Source organism: Protomyctophum bolini (genome assembly GCF_963924005.1).
Source record: "Protomyctophum bolini genome assembly, chromosome: 16".
NCBI lineage: Eukaryota > Metazoa > Chordata > Actinopteri > Myctophiformes > Myctophidae > Protomyctophum > Protomyctophum bolini.
Genome location: NC_137877.1, coordinates 10,682,638 through 10,705,286, shown reverse-complemented (window position 1 = coordinate 10,705,286; position 22,649 = coordinate 10,682,638). Strand labels below are relative to the sequence as shown.

Below are 22,649 nucleotides of genomic sequence, written 5' to 3'. Positions count from 1 at the left end.
GCCCCACTACACACCTCTACAGAGCACACACTCATCTGCCCCACTACACACCTCTACAGAGCACACACTCATCTGCCCCACTACACACCGCTAGAGCACCGAAGTCTGACGTCAATATCGGTAGAGGGCGCAAATCCACGGGTTCATGTACTTTTTATATTTGCATTATAATCCCCATAGGGGGGGATTTTAGATCGCCTCATCAAAAAATTTCATCCCGGGGCGTTTCACTCATAGAATCAACTGACTGAAACGCTATTGTTACTGCTGCTGAATTAGTTACATTTTCGCTAGAGTGCACTCATATATGAGTGCACTGACTGTCGCAAACGATACAGAGACACCTCCCTGACAATGACGCCGAGACAGCGCGTTTATTTTTGGACCACAATGCTTATATTATGAAACGATTTGAAGACGAACCAGGCAGAACCAGGAGATGAGCGAGTGACGTCACAGGACTTCGGCGCTCCATAAAAACTATATTTACACAAGGACGGCAACCATGCATACCTACAGCAGAGGTATTGGTAAAAAAAAGAGAGGTAGAGGTAAAAAAGAGAATACAATGTGTGTGTGTGTGTGTGTGTGTGTGTGTGTGTGTGTGTGTGTGTGTGTGTGCGTGTGAGTGTGTGTGTGTGTGTGTGTGTGTGTGTGTGCGTGCGTGTGAATAATATAACTAATTTCGCCGGAATCCTAAAAGATTGCCGTGTCCTGTTTCAGAGATGTTGGCGCCAACTCCACTCGTTACTGATCTACTGATCTCTCCCCCCCCCCCCCCCCCCCCCCCCCACACACACACACGCACACACACACACAAACAAACGCACACAGCAGTAATTCATTGCTATATAGTAGCATGGTGGTTCTTACCTCGTAATGTTCCCGGGATTGGACGGATTTGAGCGAGCTGATCCAATCCTCCATCTCTTTCCTGTTCTCGGCACAGAGGATGAGCCTACGGAACGGAGTGATCACCTGGAGACGGGAACGGGAGGACAGGGAGGGAGGACGGAAGGAGCAGATGATGAGGGAGCGAAATGAGCACGGCGACTGACGAAGACGGCGGGATGAGAGACTATACTCCGGTCCTTTTCCTCCACGCACAGCCCACAGCGACGACTGAGTGGAGGGAGCTATATCGCCTCCGTCTTTAAGAGGGGTGAGGGAGGAAAAACCCCCTCCCTTCCGCTTTATCTTTCTTTCTATGCTATACTCTCTCTCTCTCTCTCTCTCACTCTCTCTCTTTCTCTCTCTCTCAATTACTTCAGCTCTCACTCTTTTTCTCGGCTCGTCCCTTGCCTTCACACCTTCGTCCCAGTCGTTCCACTCTCCTGGCTCTCTCTTTTTTCTCACCCCTCTCTCTCTCTCTCTCTCTCTCTCTCTCTCTCTCTCTCTCCTTCCCTCTCTCTCTCTCTCGCTCCTCCTCACTTTCCCTGGGCTCGCTGCTTTGAGACAGATGTATGCTGACAGGCGAAGCGCCGCAGTAACGGCTAAGAGCTTCACTCCTCATTGCACCCCCTCCCCAACCCTTCCTCTCCTGTGTGTGTGTGTGTGTGTGTGCGTGTGCGTGCATATGCGCGTGTGTGTGTGTGTGTGTGTGTGTGTGTGTGTGTAAAGGACAGTAGATAACCCATGCGGCACACGGCAACCTTTCATCGCTCCATCACTTATTCATGCGCTGCTCAACTCCCTTCTCTCTCTCTTTATCTTTCTCCTGCTTGTCGCCTGTCTCCCTGTCGGCCTTTCAGCCCTCCTCAACCTGGCCATAGAGAGAGAGAGACGGAATGGGAGCAGAGGAGAGAGAGAGAGAGAGCTGTGGTGTGTTGTCACTACAGAGCACTGCCTTTTACCCGATACAAGACCCGCCGCAGGCATCGTACGGGATTAAGGGAAAAAGATGCATAAACACACGCAGTCACGCAGCCAACATGCACGCACGCATGCTGTCCATTGATCACTTCTCTGTGGGCAACCAGTTGTTCCGTCACAGCCCTGCTACCTAACCCGTCTGTCTCTCTCTCAAACTGATCTGGTATTACTATTAAACCCATGAGCAAATACGGGGAAGTGGGAACTTAATGTTTGGCTAAATGAGAGAGTATAGCCTTCTTAAAAGCTGTATTTGTTGGCATCTTGTTTTGCCTGACTTTCTTTGGGGTGGTGAAGTGTGATAAATCACTGAATTGGTACTATTAAACCCATAAGAAATACGGGGAAGTGGGAACTTAATGTTTGGCTAAATGAGAGAGGCGAGTAGTAGCCTTCTTAAAAGCTGTAATTGTTGGCATCTTGTTTTGACTGACTTTCTTTGGGTGTGATGATGAATCACTGAATTGGTGAGAGATTATACTTCACGTAAGAAACATCAAATGCCGTTGATGCATGAGTGCATGTCAGCCAACATAATGCTCATCTGCCAGGTCTTCTTTGGACGATCGACGGGCACTCTCTCAACGCTAACACTTTCTTCACCCGGTCATTTGGCTCTCTTCGTATACAACAGGTCTCAGTACCATCTCAGTCGCCTCCACTCCCATCCTCTGTCTCAGTTCTGTTAACCCATTCTGACCTGGGATCAGATTCTGCAAATGTCTTCTACATCCTGACGGTTCTCTGAAAAAGCTATGTTTCTATGTCAGTCGTTCTTTGATTTTTCAAAAATAGCAGACCTATATACAAGCTCGTAGCGCGCCACCCGGTGGCGCGCTATGAGCTTGTAGATCTGCTATTTTTCAATAGCTAAAGCATAAACATAATGCTAACACCAAAAGGGGTTCCCTTTTAACCTTCCCGGTTAATAGACTTTCTATCCCTCAGTGACATGATGCCACACATCCATCTGGTCATCCTCACCTCGACTATGTTCAGCTTCTCCACAATCGACACCTCGTACGTCGACACGCTCCTATGCCACACTCATTTGGAACGCCCTACCAACAGCCGCTAAGAAGTGTGAATCCCCAGACTCCTTCAAAAACGCTTTCAAAGAGCACTCACGCCACGCCTATGTTGACGAGAGCACAGAAACAGCTCTTCTCATATGGTCTGATTACAGCGAAGAAACTAATTTTGACACACTGGAAGAAGGAGGAGGCTCCTGCATTTAAGCACTGGTTAAATGAAAGGCTGCCCCTTGTCCATTACCTGAGTAGAAACAATTAATAGACAGGATACCATTGATATGGTTGACTGTACGCCATTTTCTTTTCAGATGTTTTCCATGAGCTTGGGTGGGAGGGTTAAGGGATTTCGTTCTCTTTTTTGTCTTTCATTTTGTTTCATACATTTTTACTCCTCTCCCTCGTTCTGTATTTTGTGCCGTGGCCTGTTTAGACCAGCAACACCTGAGGCTATTACTAACTGGAGGTGTGGAAAACACACAGCACATGTCACTGTGTATGCGTGTGTGCGTGTGCATGTGCGTGCGACTGTCTAACTGATAAACTCCATCTGCTCGACAGTAGCATGGCCAATCTGTCTCCTCAAGGACCACAGTAGCCAGCAAACCATCTGCTTTGCAACATGTGGCTAATAGAGAGAGACAGACCTCTGCCGAACACCGTGATACTCTGTCCCTTTGGAGGCAACGTATACTGTAGTTTATACCACCAACTATGACTAACAGACAGTATTTGTCCATGATGACAACGGTGTTCTAAATAATTCATGATGCCATCTACAATGTCTCTCCATCATGCCGATCACACCTTTGAAGTCCCAAGAGCCGGAGATACGTAATGGGTTCTTGTGCTAGATTTCAGATGCTTTTTTTCCTTTGTGGCTGTGTGGGAAGGAGGATGACTGAGTTAAGCAGTCACACCTGGCCTGAGTCAAACTAGAACTGGACTCAGAGCTGGGTGTGCCTGCGCACCTGTTGTGCATGCATGGACTTGATTAAGGCACAACAGGATAAAGCAGTCATCTCCACAAACACTCGGAAGATATAGTCTCTGTCCGGACAGTGGAGAGCCATCTGCTCTCCTGTGTATTGTTGTGAATTATTCCATGAACTGAGAGGAATAAACCTATTGTATTTGTCTATTTAAGAACAACTGCCTGTGTCGTGTCCTTCCGTGCCCTGACTTGTGACCCGCTCTGTCACAGGCTTATATGGTTTTCGATTCATGCAGAAAATTGTGTGTGGTTAGCCTAAGAGAGCTTTGCATTTTGCTCTGCATTATAATAGTCTGCAACATAAATTATCTTAACCGTGGAGCTGATTATGTGCAGCAACAGTAGGGCTCGAAGGATGGCTAATTAGGCTATGTCAGTTGGAGGGTTGGACTTCATCCCTGTAGCTCCGTGTATTAACGTTCTAGCTCAACCCGAAACAGCAAAAAGTGCACAGAAACCTGGCCAACAATACGTTGGCAACACGCAGAGATGTTCTGCTACATATTGCACTTATTATCTGGCTTATACATGCCAGAGTGGGTGGACAGTTCTGCAGTGGCAACACGGATTCTTTTCACCGTGAATCATGCTGCTGTATATTAAAATAAATATAACCTAAGCTGACAGCCTGACAGATAGGACAGCTCAGAAATGTAAAGCACACACTGTATACCTACCGCATCTTCACTGTTGTTGGGCGAACCTTGTTTTGTCCAGAACTATTATTTAGTCACAAGCTCTTTTGCAAACATTGGTTAAATATTTATAAAATATTCTTTTCATAAAGAAAACCCGAAAAATGTGCAGTCTTGGCCAGGCCGGGTTGCCATACATCTTGATCAAAATGGCCCCAGGGAGTGTACCGATTTGTGTGAGTAGTATAAAAAAAAAGTGTGTTTTGAAGAAAACGCACTATGGCAGAAAATGTAATCTGGGCCTAAACAGGGCCTATAAATTGCATTACGAATGATCCAAGGACTCCAGGGGGGGACCGATGTTGATTATAATAAACTTTATTTATTGATTGTACGACCTACGGTTCTGGAGTTATAGGCCAAAACGTGAAGAGGGCTGTTGTAGAGGAGATTTGAAAACGATGGGATTGAGGTTCTTCCATGGCTTAGTGGGAATGATTTCCAGCATACGGGAGCTACACTCATGATGTGTGGCATTTTGTGAAAACATGGGCCACCCCCGCAAAACTTTGGAATTGAATCATACCCAATCGGGAATGGGATATGAGAAACGTGAGAGATACATCTTGATCACATGACTACAGATAGTGTATACCGATTTGCATGAGCCTTGGAGATGCTTGTAGATGCAGCTATTTCGCTACATTTGCATGAGAGTTTCATACAGCAAAACAGGGCATTCATTCATGGAAAAAAAGGGTTTCTGACTGACAACAGTCAACAGCAACAACAACAACAATGGTAACATCCTGAATTAATTCGGCCTAGCCCAGGCCTCACCAATGCCTGAATGAGACCTGTTATACTCTCCCTACCCTCAGTGTTCTGTCTCTCCACCATATATTGTCCAAAGGGGGCCATATTAGAAAATATTAAAACACCCAAGAGCCAACTACATCTCCTGACATAGTTTTCCAGTGGAAATATCCTAAAAAACGGGGTCGTATTATTATCGGGGCCAGACTATTTGACGTTCAATGTTCTTTTTCCACAAATGAGTCATGAAAAATGGGAGTCGTCTTATAATCAGAGTCGTCTTATATTCGGGGCAATACGGTAATAAGTTTAACTATCATCATCAATATATAATAACAATGGTCTTTTGTCAGGTGTGTGCCGTTTTTCAGCCATGTTACATTACCAAATGTAACCAGACCAGCAAGGTAAAAAAAAGGAAATACTAGGAACAAGGAACACTGACAAATTATACTCTGGGAAATGCCCAGGTTAAAATACTTTAATATAAAAACTGTTGGGTGGGCCGTTCATAATAGGCCTACAATTCAGGTATGAAGCAGAGGGCCGTATAAAATTAGTCTCATTTGACCCGCGGGACACACTTTGGACACCCCTGAATGACACCCCTAAATGAAGCTAAACATAATGCAACCACGCACAAACACGCACAAACACACACACAAAACACACACTTAATTGCAATTGACCGGTGTGCCCTGTTCTATTGGTTAATGACTTCTACTATCAATCCACTGCTTAAAGGCATAACCTCCGTTTAATAGCTGCTCAGTCTTTAAGGGGCAATTCAGATTGCTTCGATTTTTTTCTCCACAGCGGTCTATAAACGGCTTTTCACACTGCGAGCCTGCGTTCTCGCTTGGATCTATGTGGGCTCGCACGGTGTTGCATTTATGAATAAAAATGTGTATAGATGCGTATAGACAAAAGTTGAACACATTTCAACTATAGTTGCGCCGGTGAGGTAGGAATGTCTAGAGGGGCTCATGCAAGAACCTCACCGTTTACATTAAATCAATTAGAATGTATTAAAATTAGGTGATACATTTCATGGGAGTGCTTGTCGCTACGCCTGTTAGATTGCTCTACCTATACCTGAACGCTCGCCTCTCATTGAAAATGAATTACTATGAATGATTGAATCAGTTGCTTCCCGTGTAAAGAGCCCTTAATGTTTATGCTCAATCAAATATAAGCTCGCATTGTGAGTTTTGTCTCGAAAAACATTGCTCTGAACTAGGTTTAAGAAGACTCCACCCACACAGGGAAAACGATTTATAGAAAATCATTCTCCCTCTTAGTCAGGGGTGTGTGTGTGTGTGTGTGTGTGTGTCTGTCACAGAGAGAATGATGGCCATTCTTCAAGCATACTTAATGTTCAAGCTAATCATGTTAGCATTCATCCTCCCCTATTATGTAACCGGAGAGGGCGACTCCCAAGTCTGTTTGTGTGTCTCTCTCTCTCTTTGAGTGTGTGTGTGTGTGTGTGTGTGTGTGTGTGTGTGTGTGTGTGTGCGTCCGTGCGTGCGTGCGTGCGTGTGACTTCGGGCACACACTGTGCACACAGGCATGTATGGAATGATTGATCCCAAATTGACATACAATAAGTCAAACTTCATGAACATAAGTGCATTGCAGGCAGATCCATGTGTGTGTGTGTGTGTGTGTGTGTGTGTGTGTGTGTGTGTGTGTGTGTGTGTGTGTGTGTGTGTGTGTGTGTGTGTGTGTGTGTGTGTGTGTGTGTGTGTGTGTGTGTGTGTGTGTGTGTGTGTGTGTGTGTGTGCATGCGTGCGTGCGTGTGTGTGTGTGTGAATTGGGCAAGTGATCAAATCGGTTGCTTGGGGCAACAGTAACGGTTGTTTCCAAAAATAGCTGCATCCCTGGAGGCTGTAAAACCTCTCTTGATGACTAACCTCCAGGTCTGCTAAGGTCAGCCGTTTGACAGGGAATAATAATTACTGTGTTAGTGCGTGTGCGTGTATATGTGTGGGCGAAGGCTGTGCTGTTGTGCATGTGTTGTCCATGTTAGCTTGTGTTTATACAGTATGTGAGTGTGCGTGCGTGCGTGTGTGTGCGTGCGTGTGTGTGTGACTGTGTGTGTGTTTGCATAATGACAGCTATTTTATTATAGACATCCATCTTTAAGCAGGTGATAGATTTATTTTGGCCAGGAGCTGATAAATGTACACGATTAATGTATTAACCGCTCTTACAAATGTGGAAACAGAGGCAAATATTGATTACTTTTTTAAGGCTTAAGAAAGCTCTCTCTCTCTCTCTCTCTCTCTCTCGTCCAGCCAATAGTAAAATAAACTGTAGCAGGAGACTGTATCATTAGGTCATGAATCTGACTAACTGACATTTCTGGCTTTGAAAACGCAACGGCATTCTCTGTTTACACACACAAACACGGCACACGCACACACACACACACACACACACACACACACACACACACACACACACACACACACACACACACACACACACACACACACACACACACACACACACACACACACACACACACACACACACACACACACACACACACACACACACACACACACACACACACACACACACACACACACACACACACACACACACACACACACAGGTCCGGTGACAGCGTTGCTTAGATCCTGGTTCCACTGGGACCTGCAGTACAATAGAACAGGAGGTGGAGCGGAAACTGTCACAGCAGCTGTCTCTGGCACGCATGAAAGCCCATGTGCACGCAGGCACGCACGACACACACGCACACAGTCACACACACACGCGCACACACACACACACACACACACACACACACACAGACACACACACACACACACACACACACACACTGACTTCTGTGCGGACGACACATACTTTGCGAATCCAATTTCCTTGCAAATTGACAACGAGGGGAGCCAAACCGTAAATCACGGCGTTGATGTACTACTGCTGCAGCTCAATTGATGCAAAGTGTGTGACTCTAACGAGATAGGAATTATATCCCTGTCATTATTACGTTTTGGGGCGGATTTGAGCCAGACAAGTGACGGTACGGGCGAGCCCCGCCGATCCAATAAGCACAAGTGATTGGGTGACGGAGGGCAGGTGTGTGTGTGTGTGTGTGTCTGCACAGCGTCTGTACATGCGGGTATATAGAGGGCTGCTCTGCGCTGCTCACGTGTAGCTCAAGGTGCTTCCCACAGCCCACTGCAAGGCTGCCTCATCACTTATCCCATTCTGACCTGAGATCAGATTCTAAAAATGTCTTCTATGTCAGTCGCTCCTCTTCGATTTTTCAAAAAAAGCAGACCTACAAGCTCGTATGAGCTTGTAGATCTGCTATTTTTTAAATAGCTAAAGCATAACGTAACGCTGACACCAAAAGGGGTTCTCGCCCAAAATGGGTTATCCCCTCCGCTCCGCAGAGCCCCGCGCTCACGTACGGAGACCAAACCCAGACACGTGCAAACATGCACAGACACACATAGTAGACAAACACACACGCGCACGCACAAGTGTACGAAACACACACGCGAACACTTGCAGCCCAGTACACAGGCAGTTACACAGCACACACACTATGGAGCTTTAGAGTATTTTACGTGCACAGTAAAGCACGCGCACGCACATGAACACGAACGCCGGGCGGACAACTGACACTAGACACGAACAATACAGGAGCCAGACGGCGTAACTAAACACTGCGTCAACCCTCAACACCTGTGTGTGAACACATCGTTCTAACGCGCCGTCACGACACCTTATATTGTCTATAACTAACCTGCAGAGAGGAAGGACGGCGGCATTTCTCACCCCTGAGGGAAAGACAGACTGACATGGAGACAGACATGGAGACAGACAGACAGACAGACAGACACACAGGTAGACAGACAGGGCAGGCCGGTAATGTTTCTATCACTCTCAGAATCAGAGCCGAGTTCTGCAACGCCTCGTCTCCTCTGCAGTGGTCAATCTCTTTCTCTCCCTCTCTCCCTTTCTTATACTCTCTCTCTCCCTCCCTCCCTCCCTCCCTCTCTCTCTCTCTCTCTCAGTCCAGATGAAGCCCGGTCTCCCCCTGCTGGTGTGGGTGAGCTAGTGTTGATGCGCAGATGATATAGAAAGACAGACAGAGAGAGAGAGAGAGAGAGAGAGAGAGAGAGAGAGAGAGAGAGATATAGTGTGGCGTGAGTGAGTTGCTCAGCTGCAGGTGGAAAGTGCGGCCCATAATTCATCAGCATGTCGGGTTACCTTTTGGCTTCAGTCGTCCTTCCTTAACAGCGCTTCCTGTCAGCGTCCCGTCTCCATCTCGTCTCCCTCTATCATCCTCCCTATGGCCGCCTCTGCAAGACCACCGTCTGCTTACCCCTCCCTCTACAGCCACATCACCACTCTGTCGCTCTCTTCCCCAGGGAGTGTGTGTGTGTGTGTGTGTGTGTGTGTGTGTGTGTGTTTGCCAAAACCTCCACCTTTCACTGTCTATAGTCTCCCTTCTACTCCCAGAGAGATGCAACAGTTGACCCAACGAATCAATTTAATCGAATAAGCGATTTGAACAAAATTGGGTTTTTTGTATTACTTTTTTTTTTGCTGGTTCATATGGTGTGTGATGCGATCATATAATATAAATGAGCATCACAGACATGTCACAGACATGCGCAGAGCAAGTTCAGTCAGGAAACTCAGTGCAGTCGCTGCCGGCCGTTCATTGGGTCGCCGGCTTCAGCAATCAGCATCACGTTCTCATTCACCTGATTCACTTCATCCAATCACACACAGTCATTCCATCTTCATACCGGCTATTCAAACTGGAAGTTGGCACTGCTCAATCTGCTTGCTTAATGTTTGCTGCTGCACACACTGATACTGCTGTGCTGCTGCCTGCTTAAAGGACAACTTTTGTTTTTTTCAACCACGGTTCATGTTTTAGGACTTAGGTTGTCATTAGAGAAAATAAAAGAGTGTTTTTCATTTGCTGCTTTCTTTCGTTTTAGCGATTTTAGCAATTTTTTACAGGGGGGCGGGGGCATTTCGATGGGGTTAAATACGTATTTTTTAACAAAATGTTATGGCGATTTCTTTATTATTATTTACAATACTCCTATTAGACCCCAGGAAATTACATCTGGCCCAGGTGGAGAACCCCTGGACGTTAATTAACTGGAAAACAAATCTCATCAGTTGCTTCAGTGACTTCAGCTTTGCGCAAAAAAAGGGAGGGACGGGTTCATTATTAAACATATGGGGTGTTTCCTAACCCACATACCGGTATTAGTTATTACTTTCTAGGCTTGAGTACTTAACATGCTAGAATAGAATAGAATAAACATACACAAAAGGTATGTTGCTTGTACATATATAAGAATAAATGGAGCGTAAAGTCCAATAGGGCGCCAACAGTAAATCAGACTAATAGATACCAGTAAGACGCCTGAGCGTGCTGAAACAACAGAGCTTCTTAATACGGCACAGAAGCAGGAGTTAAATAAACAATTAATCTGGTGTCCGTGGGGGAAGATGTAGAGTTGCTGGCCCGGCTCCATATACTGTATATGCAGATCAGGTGATGATCTTCTCTATGACATGCGCCATATATGGAGCGTGTCTTGAGTGTATACAGGGTTTGATGTTGGTCAGATCAACAGGTCAAGCTCCATATATGGAGATCTAAGGGTTTGATGAGGACAGAAGAATGAATTCTGTACTGGACACATGCACTGCATGGAGCGTGTCTTGAGGTGTACAGGGTTTAAGTGTGACGGACCGCCCGGTGCGTCAGGTTTTCATAAACTGAGAGTTACGGTCGCAATAATAGATTTATGCTGGCCGTTTCCACAGCTCCACCTCCTCCTCCCCCCCCCCCCCCCATTCATCTCTCCCTCCTTCTATGAAGCCTCTTCTCTCTCTTTCTCTTGCCTTTCAACTCCGCCTGCTCTCCTCCTCTCCATCTCTCCTCCTCACCACCACCGACCGCCTCTGATCCTATAGTCTATAGGATGATGATGATAAGAACATGCACCGCATGCAACTCCAAAGAGCTTTTAGATGCTGTATGCGCCAAACATAATGCAATGCTTGGACCCCCGCGAAACACGTGCCTGGCACATATGCGGCCATACACAACACGTGTCCCCACACACGCACACACACACACACACGCACACGCACACGCACACGCACACGCACACGCGCACACACACACACACACACACACACACACACACACACACACACACACATACACATACACATACACATACACATACACATACACATACACACAAACACACACGCACGCACACACACACACGCACACACACACCCGCTCATACTACGGGGCACATGTAACATTATTTATGAATCCAAGCAGCAGGCGTGTGGAGGAGGGTGCTGCTCGGTGGAGCGCTGCTACGGGCCCTGAATGCTAAGAATAGCAGTGTGTGTTCTCCTTCCTCACCCCTCCCCCTCGTTTCTATTTATAGCAGCGGCACTGGGGAGCGCGGGCAGCCATTTATAGAAAGGACAGGCCCCTACATGCGGCTCCTCTGCGGCTTGCCTCGCATCCCACCTTAGATGAGACTCATGTTTACGGCCCACCACCTCCCTCCTCCCTCCCCCACACACACACACGCAAACGGTCGGTTCGCACGCGCGTCCGTTCCAGCCAGTCATGTCTTTTTCTGAGCACATGTCCATTCATAGCTTATACTGTGTCGTCATCATCACGGTGGTGATGTTGCTGGCAGGGGGTTGGAAATACCACTGGGAAAGAGCTTTAATCATTCATGAATATTATCTAAATATAACCTGGCCATAGTATTTTTACATGTCACGCGGTCACAGTGGCACATTTCCTCGCCTTGCTAGTGCTAAATGAAAACACGGTGAAATACTCTGTGTTCATATATATGCATTTATAACTCACACATTTGACTTTTTTAAAGATGGAGTGCCACAATTTTTGTAATTTTCCAGTTTTTCATGTGTCCATGAGGTGACGGTACTTAATTAGACAGACTGGAGTTGTTTTTATGTGCAATTGTGTATTAACTTTGTATTTAGGGTTTCTTCCTGGAGGCTGAACCCTTGACAGTCAAACGGGCCAATGAAGTAAACAGTAATATAGTTACACCACACTATCAGCCCATCCCCTAACCCCTCCCCCTTTATCATACAACTACAGCTGTGGGTGCGGCTTCAGTTCAGGTGGATCACCACCCATCACCACCCACCAGGCAAACCAGGCATACTTAATGAACTGGTGGGCGTGTCCACATAAAAGCAGGATTTTAACAAATACTGTACACTTTTTGGAAAAAGTTCTTCCCCCTTATATTGTAATAATACCTGATGATCATGTTTTAGGGTGGAAAAAAATGGTGGCACTCCATCTTTAAATATACTATTTTGGAGATCAGACTGGGATGAAACTTAGCCCAACACTTTTGGCTGGCCAACGTAGCCGATATGATTCTAATTCACTGGCCAAATTATTATATATGAATATATAAAGTATTACCCGCTGTTACGTAATACCGTGTACATGTGTCCCTTCCAAACAATCCGGGAACCCAGATTGAGAACCCCCGGTAAATAAAGGACGAACTGCACACTTTTTTCCCCTTTTAAATTGCGTCAACAGGTCTGTCTCGAGAGACTACCTTCCAACAAACAAACAAAGAATCATTTCAGTCATAGATATAACTTTCTTCAGGCATTAATAAAGTTGTGCTCCTGTACCGTGCAGGTTGCGTATTTTATTATATTATTATATTCTTTGCTGTTGATGTTCACTGTGCTGTACATTTTGCCTATACGCATCTGTCAGACGTCTTATCGAGGTGTGTGGAAATCTTTTAACCGATATTTCAGTTCAACTTCACATCTTGTTCTCATTATTTTGTCAGTTTAAATTAACTATAACAATCTTGCATTCCAGTAGCTGGCACACAAACGTACAGTATGACTGTCTGTGACGCGCTCAGTGTCATTGCTTCACACATGTTCCTGCCTACGCACGCACGCATGCGTGTGTGTGTGTGTGTGTGCGCACACGTTTGTATTAGTGTCCATGTTCTTTTTGTATTCAGCACCATTTGTTTTCAGAATGGCCACTCACCGTGAAGCTGTTGTTGACATTCTTTGTGCTGGACTCCGCAACGCTGGCATCTGATAGGTCGACCTCGTCAAAGATAAGGGACTGCAGAAGATATGAGAGAGAGAGAGAGAGAGAGAGAGAGAGAGAGAGAGAGAGAGGTATGGAGAGATACAGAAGTGGACAGGATGAGCATTTTTCAAAACTGCCTTAAATAATTGAAGTAGAACAGAGCTTAGCTTATTAAGTTATTTTATATGCTACACAGAAACACCTTGAGTGTTCATCTAAAGTTAAGGTGACACTCAGGATGTTGCCGTGTCTGGAGGGGAGGGGTGTTGGGGCCAGATAGAAATAATATCCCTGTAGCGAGAGCGAAGCAGCTGACTATTATACACAGTGACAGGTGAGAATTGTCTATAGCCCTGGATGAAAGCTAGGGAAAGGTCACGCTCAACTTATGTCATTGTAAAAGTGACATTCTACAAAGACATCCGGTATATATATAAAAGGGCATGGTCGAAAAAGAGGAGACTTCAACCTCAGAGGTTTTCTGCCAGTGCATTTCGTCCACACTAGGCTATAATGCTAACGCAACTTTGAAAAGGTCATTTCATTTCAAAACCTTTGTACAGTATACTATAAATCTTCCACGCTGAATTGGGATTGAGTTTGGTCATATACTGTCTGTAGGTGAAATCCAGAAATGACTTGAAGAAAACATTATTTTAGAATAGAATTTTTAGGTAGAGTCGTGGAGATTGCCTCTCAACTCGCAGTGGTAGGAATTTGGTCTCTCATGCGGTTTGAATCCTAGTGGTATAGGACATCCCAACATTAAGGATTCTATTGTAGCTTTAATGAGAAGGCTGTGACACAGCTGTGCCTTACATATCTGGGTGACAGGAGGCTATATCTGCCTGAAAGACACTGCTACCATTAAGAAAGAAGTGCATCATGGGATGATGAGCAGAAAACTGAGCGTCTTTCTATTGAGTAGCAATTTGTATCTTGAGGACTATTGGATTCATTGTTATACCGCAAGAACATGTCCTTGACAACAGTGTGACGCTTGCATGACGGGACTTGAGCCTGATTTTTGCTGTGCGATGACGCCATCGTGTGCACTGTTGTGCAGTGGTGTATAAACAGTTGGTTTGACCATACCCTCTGCATTGATGGGAGCATAGGGAGAGCATTCTAGATCATTAAATGAGGCATGGCAGAAATGTGCACTGGGTTAATAGTCATGAGGTTTCGTGGTATGTCTGACAAATGTCTGACAAATTCACACAGTGAGACTTGTGTGAGACATTATACATATATTAGAGACAAAGCGAGAGAGACAAATAGAGAGACATACGGTACAGACAGAGAGCCAGCCCAAGCCACACGCAGCACAATCCTGTGTACGTAAAATGGACCGTGAAAGGTCTGTCCGTACACACAAGAGTTAAATGAACTCTGAGGAGTCAACTGTGCAGAGCAGACACTGCAACATGAGAGGCCTGGTGATGACATCACTGCAGGGCACACAGCTGAGCTCTTAAGGGACCAGAGGCCAAAAAACAATGTGAATAGATGTGCGTGCGTGTGTGTGACTGTGTGTGTGTGTGTGTGTGTGTGCGCGAGCATGTGGGGGCGTGCGTGTGTAAGTGCAATGAGATGTATGGGCTGTTTTAGCCGTCAGAGGGGATGCCCAGTTAGTAACACCTTCTACAGGCCTGAGAGGGGCGCCAGCCAGCGAGTGTGTGTGTGGCTGTGTGTGTGTGTGCGCGCGTGCGTGTGTGTATTTAGTGACATGCGTCCCAGGGCTTGAACATGTGCCCAGATTCCCAGAAATGTGTGTGTGTGTGTGTGTGTGTGTGTGTGTGTGTGTGTGTGTGTGTGTGTGTGTGTTTTGTGTGTGTGTGTGTGTGTGTGTGTGGGCCACAGGGGCCTGACACAGTGTGAGTGCAATGCCAACACAAACACTGGCCTCCGTTCGTGTGTGTCTGTGTGTGTGTGTGTGTGTGTGTGTGTGTGTGTGTGTGTGTGTGTGTGTGTGTGTGTGTGTGTGTGTGTGTGTGTGTGTGTGTGTGTGTGTGCGCGCGCGCCTGTGGTTTGAGACACAGCTTTCCCCACTTCTCTTCTGACTCTTGACAAGCTCTCATACACACACATACGCGCGCGCACACACACACACACACACACACACACACACACACACACACGCACACACATTATGCAAGCACATACACATCCGGTTTTCTGGAGGGCAGCTACATATAATGAAAGCTGACATTGAGTGACGGACGAGGGGAAAGAGTCCAGGCAGCTATACTGTACATCCGAGGCTGCATATCAGGGCCCTATAACGAGCTTCCTCTCTCTCTCTCTCTCGTACCTCCTATCCCGCGCTGGTTTGTTATACTTACCGACCAAAGTCCCCCAAAACACTGATACACCTAACAAACTACTACGTATATAGCTATACTCAGAGTTTCCAAATGACTTAATCACTTAAACCCTGGCATCCCTATTCTGGTGGGAACAGTCACTGAATGCAGTTCACAACGTGTCGCATTACAACCATTCTTTCGGGCAAAGACATTTTCAGAAGATGGTGAAAAAATGAGCAGGTTTAAGTTAAGTTAACAGGCATAAAAACAGCCCCTGCAAAAATGGCAGCTGTTGACGTCAAGTTAGCATTAAGTAGAGCCCGACCGATATATCTAGAGGTGCTCCGATCAGGTTTTTCAATGGACCACAGCCTGAGATACAGCCTCTATATGGTGGATCAATGGACCACTGAGATGCAGCCTCTATATGGTGGATCAATGGACCACAGCCTGAGATACAGCCTCTATATGGTGGATCAATGGACCACTGAGACGCAGCCTCTATGGTGGTGGATCAATGGAACACTGAATCCCTGGACCACTGATCCTCTGGTGGATCAATGGACCACTGAAGATGCAGCCTCTATATGGTGGATCAATGGACCACAGCCTGAGATACAGCCTCTATATGGTGGATCAATGCGGAGGTCAGATCTTCTGAAGCGATGCCAGAGCAGAGAGGGCAGCACAGCCAGCTGGGCTATATATATATCTAATGGGTGTGGTGGAACTTATCTATTATGGAAACTGGTGTCACTATATGGCCATGATGAAAAGCACAGCTAGTCTTTTTTGACTATTACTGTTAATAACTGTTACTAAGCATACTCTAAGCACATATATAGTCATGCACAGTAAAATCAGAGTGTACAAATGTAACCAAATGGACTCTTACGGGTCTATTTGGTGACATTTGTACACTCTCCAAGCATTAAATGAACACTTGTGATTGAATATGTCATTAATTTTTCTTCCTTTTCCATGGCCATCTAGAGACGTTTAACTGCAGGGCTGGGCAAACAACACACATATACAGTATAGTGTACAAACTATCAGAAATACCAGACGGACCTTAAGATTACTGATCTCAAATCAATGTAAATGGTTAGAACATCAGAGAAAACGGCTGCAGTAGGCCAGCCTACCGTATACGCTGGCTTTGAGAACCAATCTATTACCGTCCCAAATTACGAAGGACCTCCCTAAAGTTTTTACATTTCCAAATAGTTTCTATACCCAGTTCTAGCCACGACAATGAATTTAGATGTCATCATCAGCCGTATCAGTGGGCACAGATACTGTATCTGGTTATCTAGGCTATATGCGAGACTATTATACAAACAAGCTACTGTATACAAGCTTAACCAAATACGGTGTCTATACTTGAGTCAGGCCTGTTGTGTTACTTTGCCCAACCCAGAACTACACCTAGGATATACACTGTGCACTCACACCACGTGGGGGATACTAAACAAAATCATGTTTCTAATTGTTTAAGTCACCACACCGTACTTGTCGGTGTGATGTGGTTCCTAATCCATATTATGGTGTGAATGCAGCAGTGACTTATACTGTACTGAATGAATAGAGAGGTATAGGGAGAGAGGGGTGTTGGGGATTGGCCCCTGACTGGCTGGGCTGTGCTGCTGACCCGGATTGTCATCAGTCCCTCCTCGGATCCGCTGGCGCCCAGAGGCGGGGCGGGGGACGAGTGTCGTGGTGGGCCCGTCCAGCACACGGACAGAACCCGCCAACACACGCGGCTCCTGGACACCCTGCGCCGCACCCGCTCCTGCCAGCGTGACAGGGCGTTGCCAGGCTGGCACGCACACAAACACACACACAAACACAACATTCCAGACCAGGACGGAGGTTATATGGTTATCCAAGCTTAAAGGGGTATAAAGAGAGGGTTAAAGTTCAAAGGTTCAATTGAGAGGCATACCAGATGTGAACTGACTAAAAGGGGGGGGGGGATGTTGGAAGATTTAAAGTATAGTAAAATAGAGAAAGAGCTGATAGGGTTTCATGTCCTGCATGCAGATTGTGTCTAGCCTGGATCCAGCCCAAAGACCCCGCCTCTCTTGGTCTGGTGTTGCACTGTGATGAACCTATAATTTCTTTGGTACAAAAATGTATTATCCAATGAGAATTGGTGGTGGGGGTGGGTCTAACGAACAACCAATCAGCGCCGAGGCCCGTTTTCAGCGTCATCACACAGCGCAACACACATGAGGAAGGAGGGAAAAAACAACAACAATGGCTATTGGTTGAGGGAAATTCTAATCCCCTCCCCCTTGAAATCGCTCAGACAGGAGACAATGTCAGACTGAAGCTTCAAGAAAGCTACAGTCTGATAATCAGGCTAGATTGCGTCAGTATCACTCATGATATAAAGACAGGGCTGGAGAGTGGACAGTATTTGCGGTCTGTGGGTACAACTTGGCTGTTACTATAAAGTGAGACGTACAGTACAGTACAGTACAGTACAGTACGTTTAAGGCAGTCAGCTGTCAAGGTCTGGCTCTCCACAGACCGTGTCGGCCCTGGCCACTCCCACTTTCCCTTCCACTCTGCAGTCTCATTCTCTCACCTGTCTCCAACTCCCTCGTCAGCCCACCTGTGAACACTTTGACCATTTACCTGAACCCTATATATACTGGACTCCTTACAAACACTCACTGTCAGAACATTTGTCTTCGTCCCTGAGCTATGTTCCTGGTTCTGTTTCTCCTTGAAAGGTTTGCGTTTTGGACTTTGTGATTTACTGCCTTGTTCTCTACAGTTTTGCTAGTTTATTTTGTATTTTTGGAATGTTGTGGAATTGAGTTTGAGTTTCCTGAGCTTACAGCTACTTTGTTTTGTTACCCTTACTGCCTTGGGCTTAAATAAATCTTTTTTGGGTTTAGTCATCCTGATATCATAACAGTCAGCTTGCCTCATGTGTGCGAGACGTTAATTGGCCATAATGATGCGTCAGCAGGAAGGGGTTGTGGAGATGGACACATTATAAAGACACACACACAGGCCTACCTTGGCATCTTTGGCGTAATAGAGAGTTCGCCCTCTCAGTTTGAAGTAGCGCTTTCTCCACCTCTGGAATGAGCTGGTCTGTTTGAGCAACAACCCCTCCTTTATACTGGTCTGAGGATGAGAAGAGAGAGAGGATGAAACAATTAGAAATATAACCCGTTTATTTTCATTTCCTTTCTTAACTCGCACGCAGTCTGGCAGAAAGACAGAGAGAGAGAGAGAGAAAGAGAGAGGGCTATATATATAGCAAAGTTTCGTTTTCTATGTCATCCCTCCAGGTGAAGTGCATTCATGTTTTACTTTCTTTTCTTTAAACCTGGTCAACAGGCATCATCATGCAACAGAACAGAACAATCTGTGGTCAGGTCTTGCTTTACCTTGCACTTATTGGAAATATTATTGGACTAGCACGCCGAAAGATCAGAGTGGTTTAATGGCTGCGTGATAATAATATATGTGTCCAAGAATGTGTACCAATACAAAACGTATACTGTCAGACTGTGCAAAATATACTTTAATCGGCATAATATGTGATGATATGTGGCCAGTATAGGTCAAATAGATACGCCAAAATAGTCCAGGAAAATGCTCAATCCAACCCACACAGCATCTCTCTCCTGGGCACTGACCACCCTTCTGTGTTTATCTACAGGAAACTGTCAAGATTGTGTGTGTGTGTGTGTGTGTGTGTGTGTGTGTGTGTGTGTGTGTGTGTGTGCGCGCGTATGCGTGTGCGTGCGTGTGACTGCGTGTGTGTGACTGCGTGTGTGTGTGTGTGTGTGTGTGTGTGTGTGTGGGGTGCGCGTGTGCCGTTTGTGCGTGTGCTGTCCTAACACCAATTTTACGCCTGGGAGGCAAGGGATAGGCCAAACAGTGGAGAAGAAAGGAAAGCCATTACAGACTCATCATCCCTCGTGCCTCTAAAGTACTATAAACAGAGATCACTCATTCAGGCCCTTCCCCTGAGCCAGAGAAAGAGAGACAAGGAGGAGAGAGAGAGAGAGAGAGAGAGAGAAAGCAGAGGGCAACATCCCCATTGACTGCTTGCACTGGATCAACCATCTGTTGAAGTCGCTGGAACTCGGTGGATTGAGAGTTGAGTTTTAACCCTTCTGGTCTATACACACACATCTGTCTTGAACTCTGAAAGTTTGACAAGTTTTAAAGAGACTCTCATGGTGTGGAAAATAGACCTCTGCTAACGAATGTTCCACGCGTCAGTGAACCCCATCATGGGGACTTTTAACAAGCAGCTCGAAACCATCCGAAGAAGCGAGAGATAATGAGCTTTGGTGGGAAATACGAGGCTGTTATCGTCTGTCTGTCTGTCCGTCCATCCAGATATATACTGTAGATCTATACACGGCACGGCGCGTATACACGCACGTGTGTGCACACACGCGAACACATGCGCACGCACAAGAACATGCACGCACGCAGGCACGCACACACACACACACACACACACACACACACACACTCACACCCACGCACACACACACACACACACACACACACACACACACACACACACACCAAACTACAGTACAGTGTGCTGTCTATTCTTAAGGTCCTCCTGTGTGTTTCCTACCTAAAGTAGTTCTGACAGTCTCAGCCGAGCACAGGCACACAAGACATACAGTACACATGCATGATTCTCTACTGGATGAGACATGACACACACACGTAATACTGTATGTACACAACAGAGCACATGTGCATTCACACATGCACACATTGCATGTGTACTGTATGCAGACAAACAGACAGAGGACACTCCAAATACAGGGAGACATGGTAACACTCAAGACACACACATGGAAATGGTGTGGACACACACACACACACACACACACACGTCACACACACACACACACACACACACACACACACACACACACACACACACAGGCTATTTATAGCAGAGGAAAGGCTGCTCTCTGAGGGGAGAATTACAAACAGAGACACAGGCTTGGAACTGACATCCTGCCCACCAGCTGTGTCAACTTAAACACAGTGAACACTGTTCCAGCACACACACACACACACACACACACATGCACACACGCACACACACACACGCACACGCACACGCACACACACACACACACACACACACACACACACACACACACACACACACACACACACACACACACATTTTGTTGCATCAAACATAACGCAATTTTAAAAGATGTGTTCATTCATGCAGCATAGTTCTACCTGAACGTATTAACGGAAATATGAATGCTGTCACAACAGTTACACAATGAGCTTTGTGGACGCCACCTTTCTTACAACAAATCATGTCACCTTCTTATACACACTTCATTAAGCGTGTTTGGTCAAACAATAAAGGTCTATGTGTATCAATAGCTGAGCGGTCTTCAAGCTATACTGTAGTGTCGTTGTCGTATGGTGTTCCACAGGGCTCTATTTTAGCCGCAGTGCTCTTCTCCCTATATCTCCTGCCGCTTGGGTCCATCCTCAGAAAACATGGCATTTCGTTCCATTTCTATGCTGATGACAGTCAGATCTATGTTCCCCTAAAGAAGAAAGACGCTGACCCTAAAGCTCTTCTCTCTTGCCTGGATGACATTAAAGCCTGGATGGCCCTAAGCTTTCTAAGCTTCAATGAGAAGAAAACTGAGGTGGTAGTGTTTGCCCCAAATGGTTCTGGTAACCCCCCTCCTCTTGATCTAGGCCCCCTGGCTCAGTTTGTGAAGCCAACAGTCTCCAACCTAGGCTTTAAAATGGACAACGATTTTAAGCTAGATCGCCAAATTAGCTCAGTGGTGAAATCTAGCTTTTTTCATTTGCGACAACTGGCAAAGGTAAAACCCTTTTTAACCACTCAGCACCTTGAGACAGTAATCCATGCCTTTATTACATCTCGGCTGGATTACTGTAACGCCCTCTACCTTGGAGCCAGTCAGTCCTCCCTTGCTCGGCTCCAGCTAATTCAGAACGCGGCTGCCCGACTTCTTACTGGCACGCGTAAGAGAGAGCATATAACGCCCATCCTCGCCTCTCTCCACTGGCTGCCAGTGAATCTTAGAATTAAGTTCAAGGTTCTGCTTTTTACTTTTAAAGCTCTAAGTGGTCTCGCCCCTCCATACCTCTCCGAGCTCCTCCACCCCTACTCTCCTGCCCGCTCCCTCAGGTCAGCTGACCTGATGCTGCTAGAGGTCCCGAGGGCGAAGCGGAAGCTTAGAGGGGACAGAGCCTTTTCAGTCGCTGCCCCCAAGCTCTGGAACGACCTTCCCCTGCAAATTAGGCAGTCCCCCTCTCTGGCCATTTTTAAAACCTTGCTTAAAACGCACTTTTATTCTTTGGCTTTTAACACAGCATGAGACCTCTGTTTCCTGAACGAGCCTCCCCCACCCTCCTTCCCTTGTTTTGTGTTTTGTTTTGTGGGTTGTCTTTGTTTTCTGTGTTTTTAGTCTATGCGTTTACTTACTGTTTTACCTATGTACTGTACAGCACTTTGTGGCAGCTATGGTTGTTTTAAATGTGCTTTATAAATAAAGTTGAGTTGAGTTGAGTTGAGTAGTGTATTCTGTGTGTCAATAGCTGAGCGCAAGCAGAGATTAGAAGAAAAAGAAACAGAAGATGACATAGACATAGAGAAAAATAATGAGAAGCAAAAACAAGAGCCAACACACACACACACACACGCACACACACGCACGTACACACACTGTGAGGCCCAACCACTGTGACTAGACCGAAGCGTCTGTAGTGTTTACATGCTTCAGATGTTAATTCCCCCGCTTTTCCTTTACGTAAAACAGT

General features: G+C 46.1%; 1 protein-coding gene across 4 annotated transcripts in view; it reads right to left on the bottom strand.

Moving 5' to 3' along the window:
- Positions 1 to 22,649, bottom strand: part of dgkh (diacylglycerol kinase, eta) — a 75,289-nt gene that overhangs the window by 41,319 nt on the left and 11,321 nt on the right. For 3 of the 4 annotated variants that reach the window (XM_080785790.1, XM_080785789.1, XM_080785791.1), the window contains 3 exons: positions 18,855 to 18,965; positions 13,465 to 13,545; positions 874 to 978 (listed from right to left, as the gene is read on the bottom strand). In XM_080785790.1, coding sequence (XP_080641916.1) covers positions 874 to 978; positions 13,465 to 13,545; positions 18,855 to 18,965 — 297 coding nt within the window. Of the gene's footprint in view, positions 1 to 873; positions 979 to 13,464; positions 13,546 to 18,854; positions 18,966 to 22,649 lie in introns of those variants that run through there. The other variant, XM_080785792.1, reaches the window with a different exon arrangement.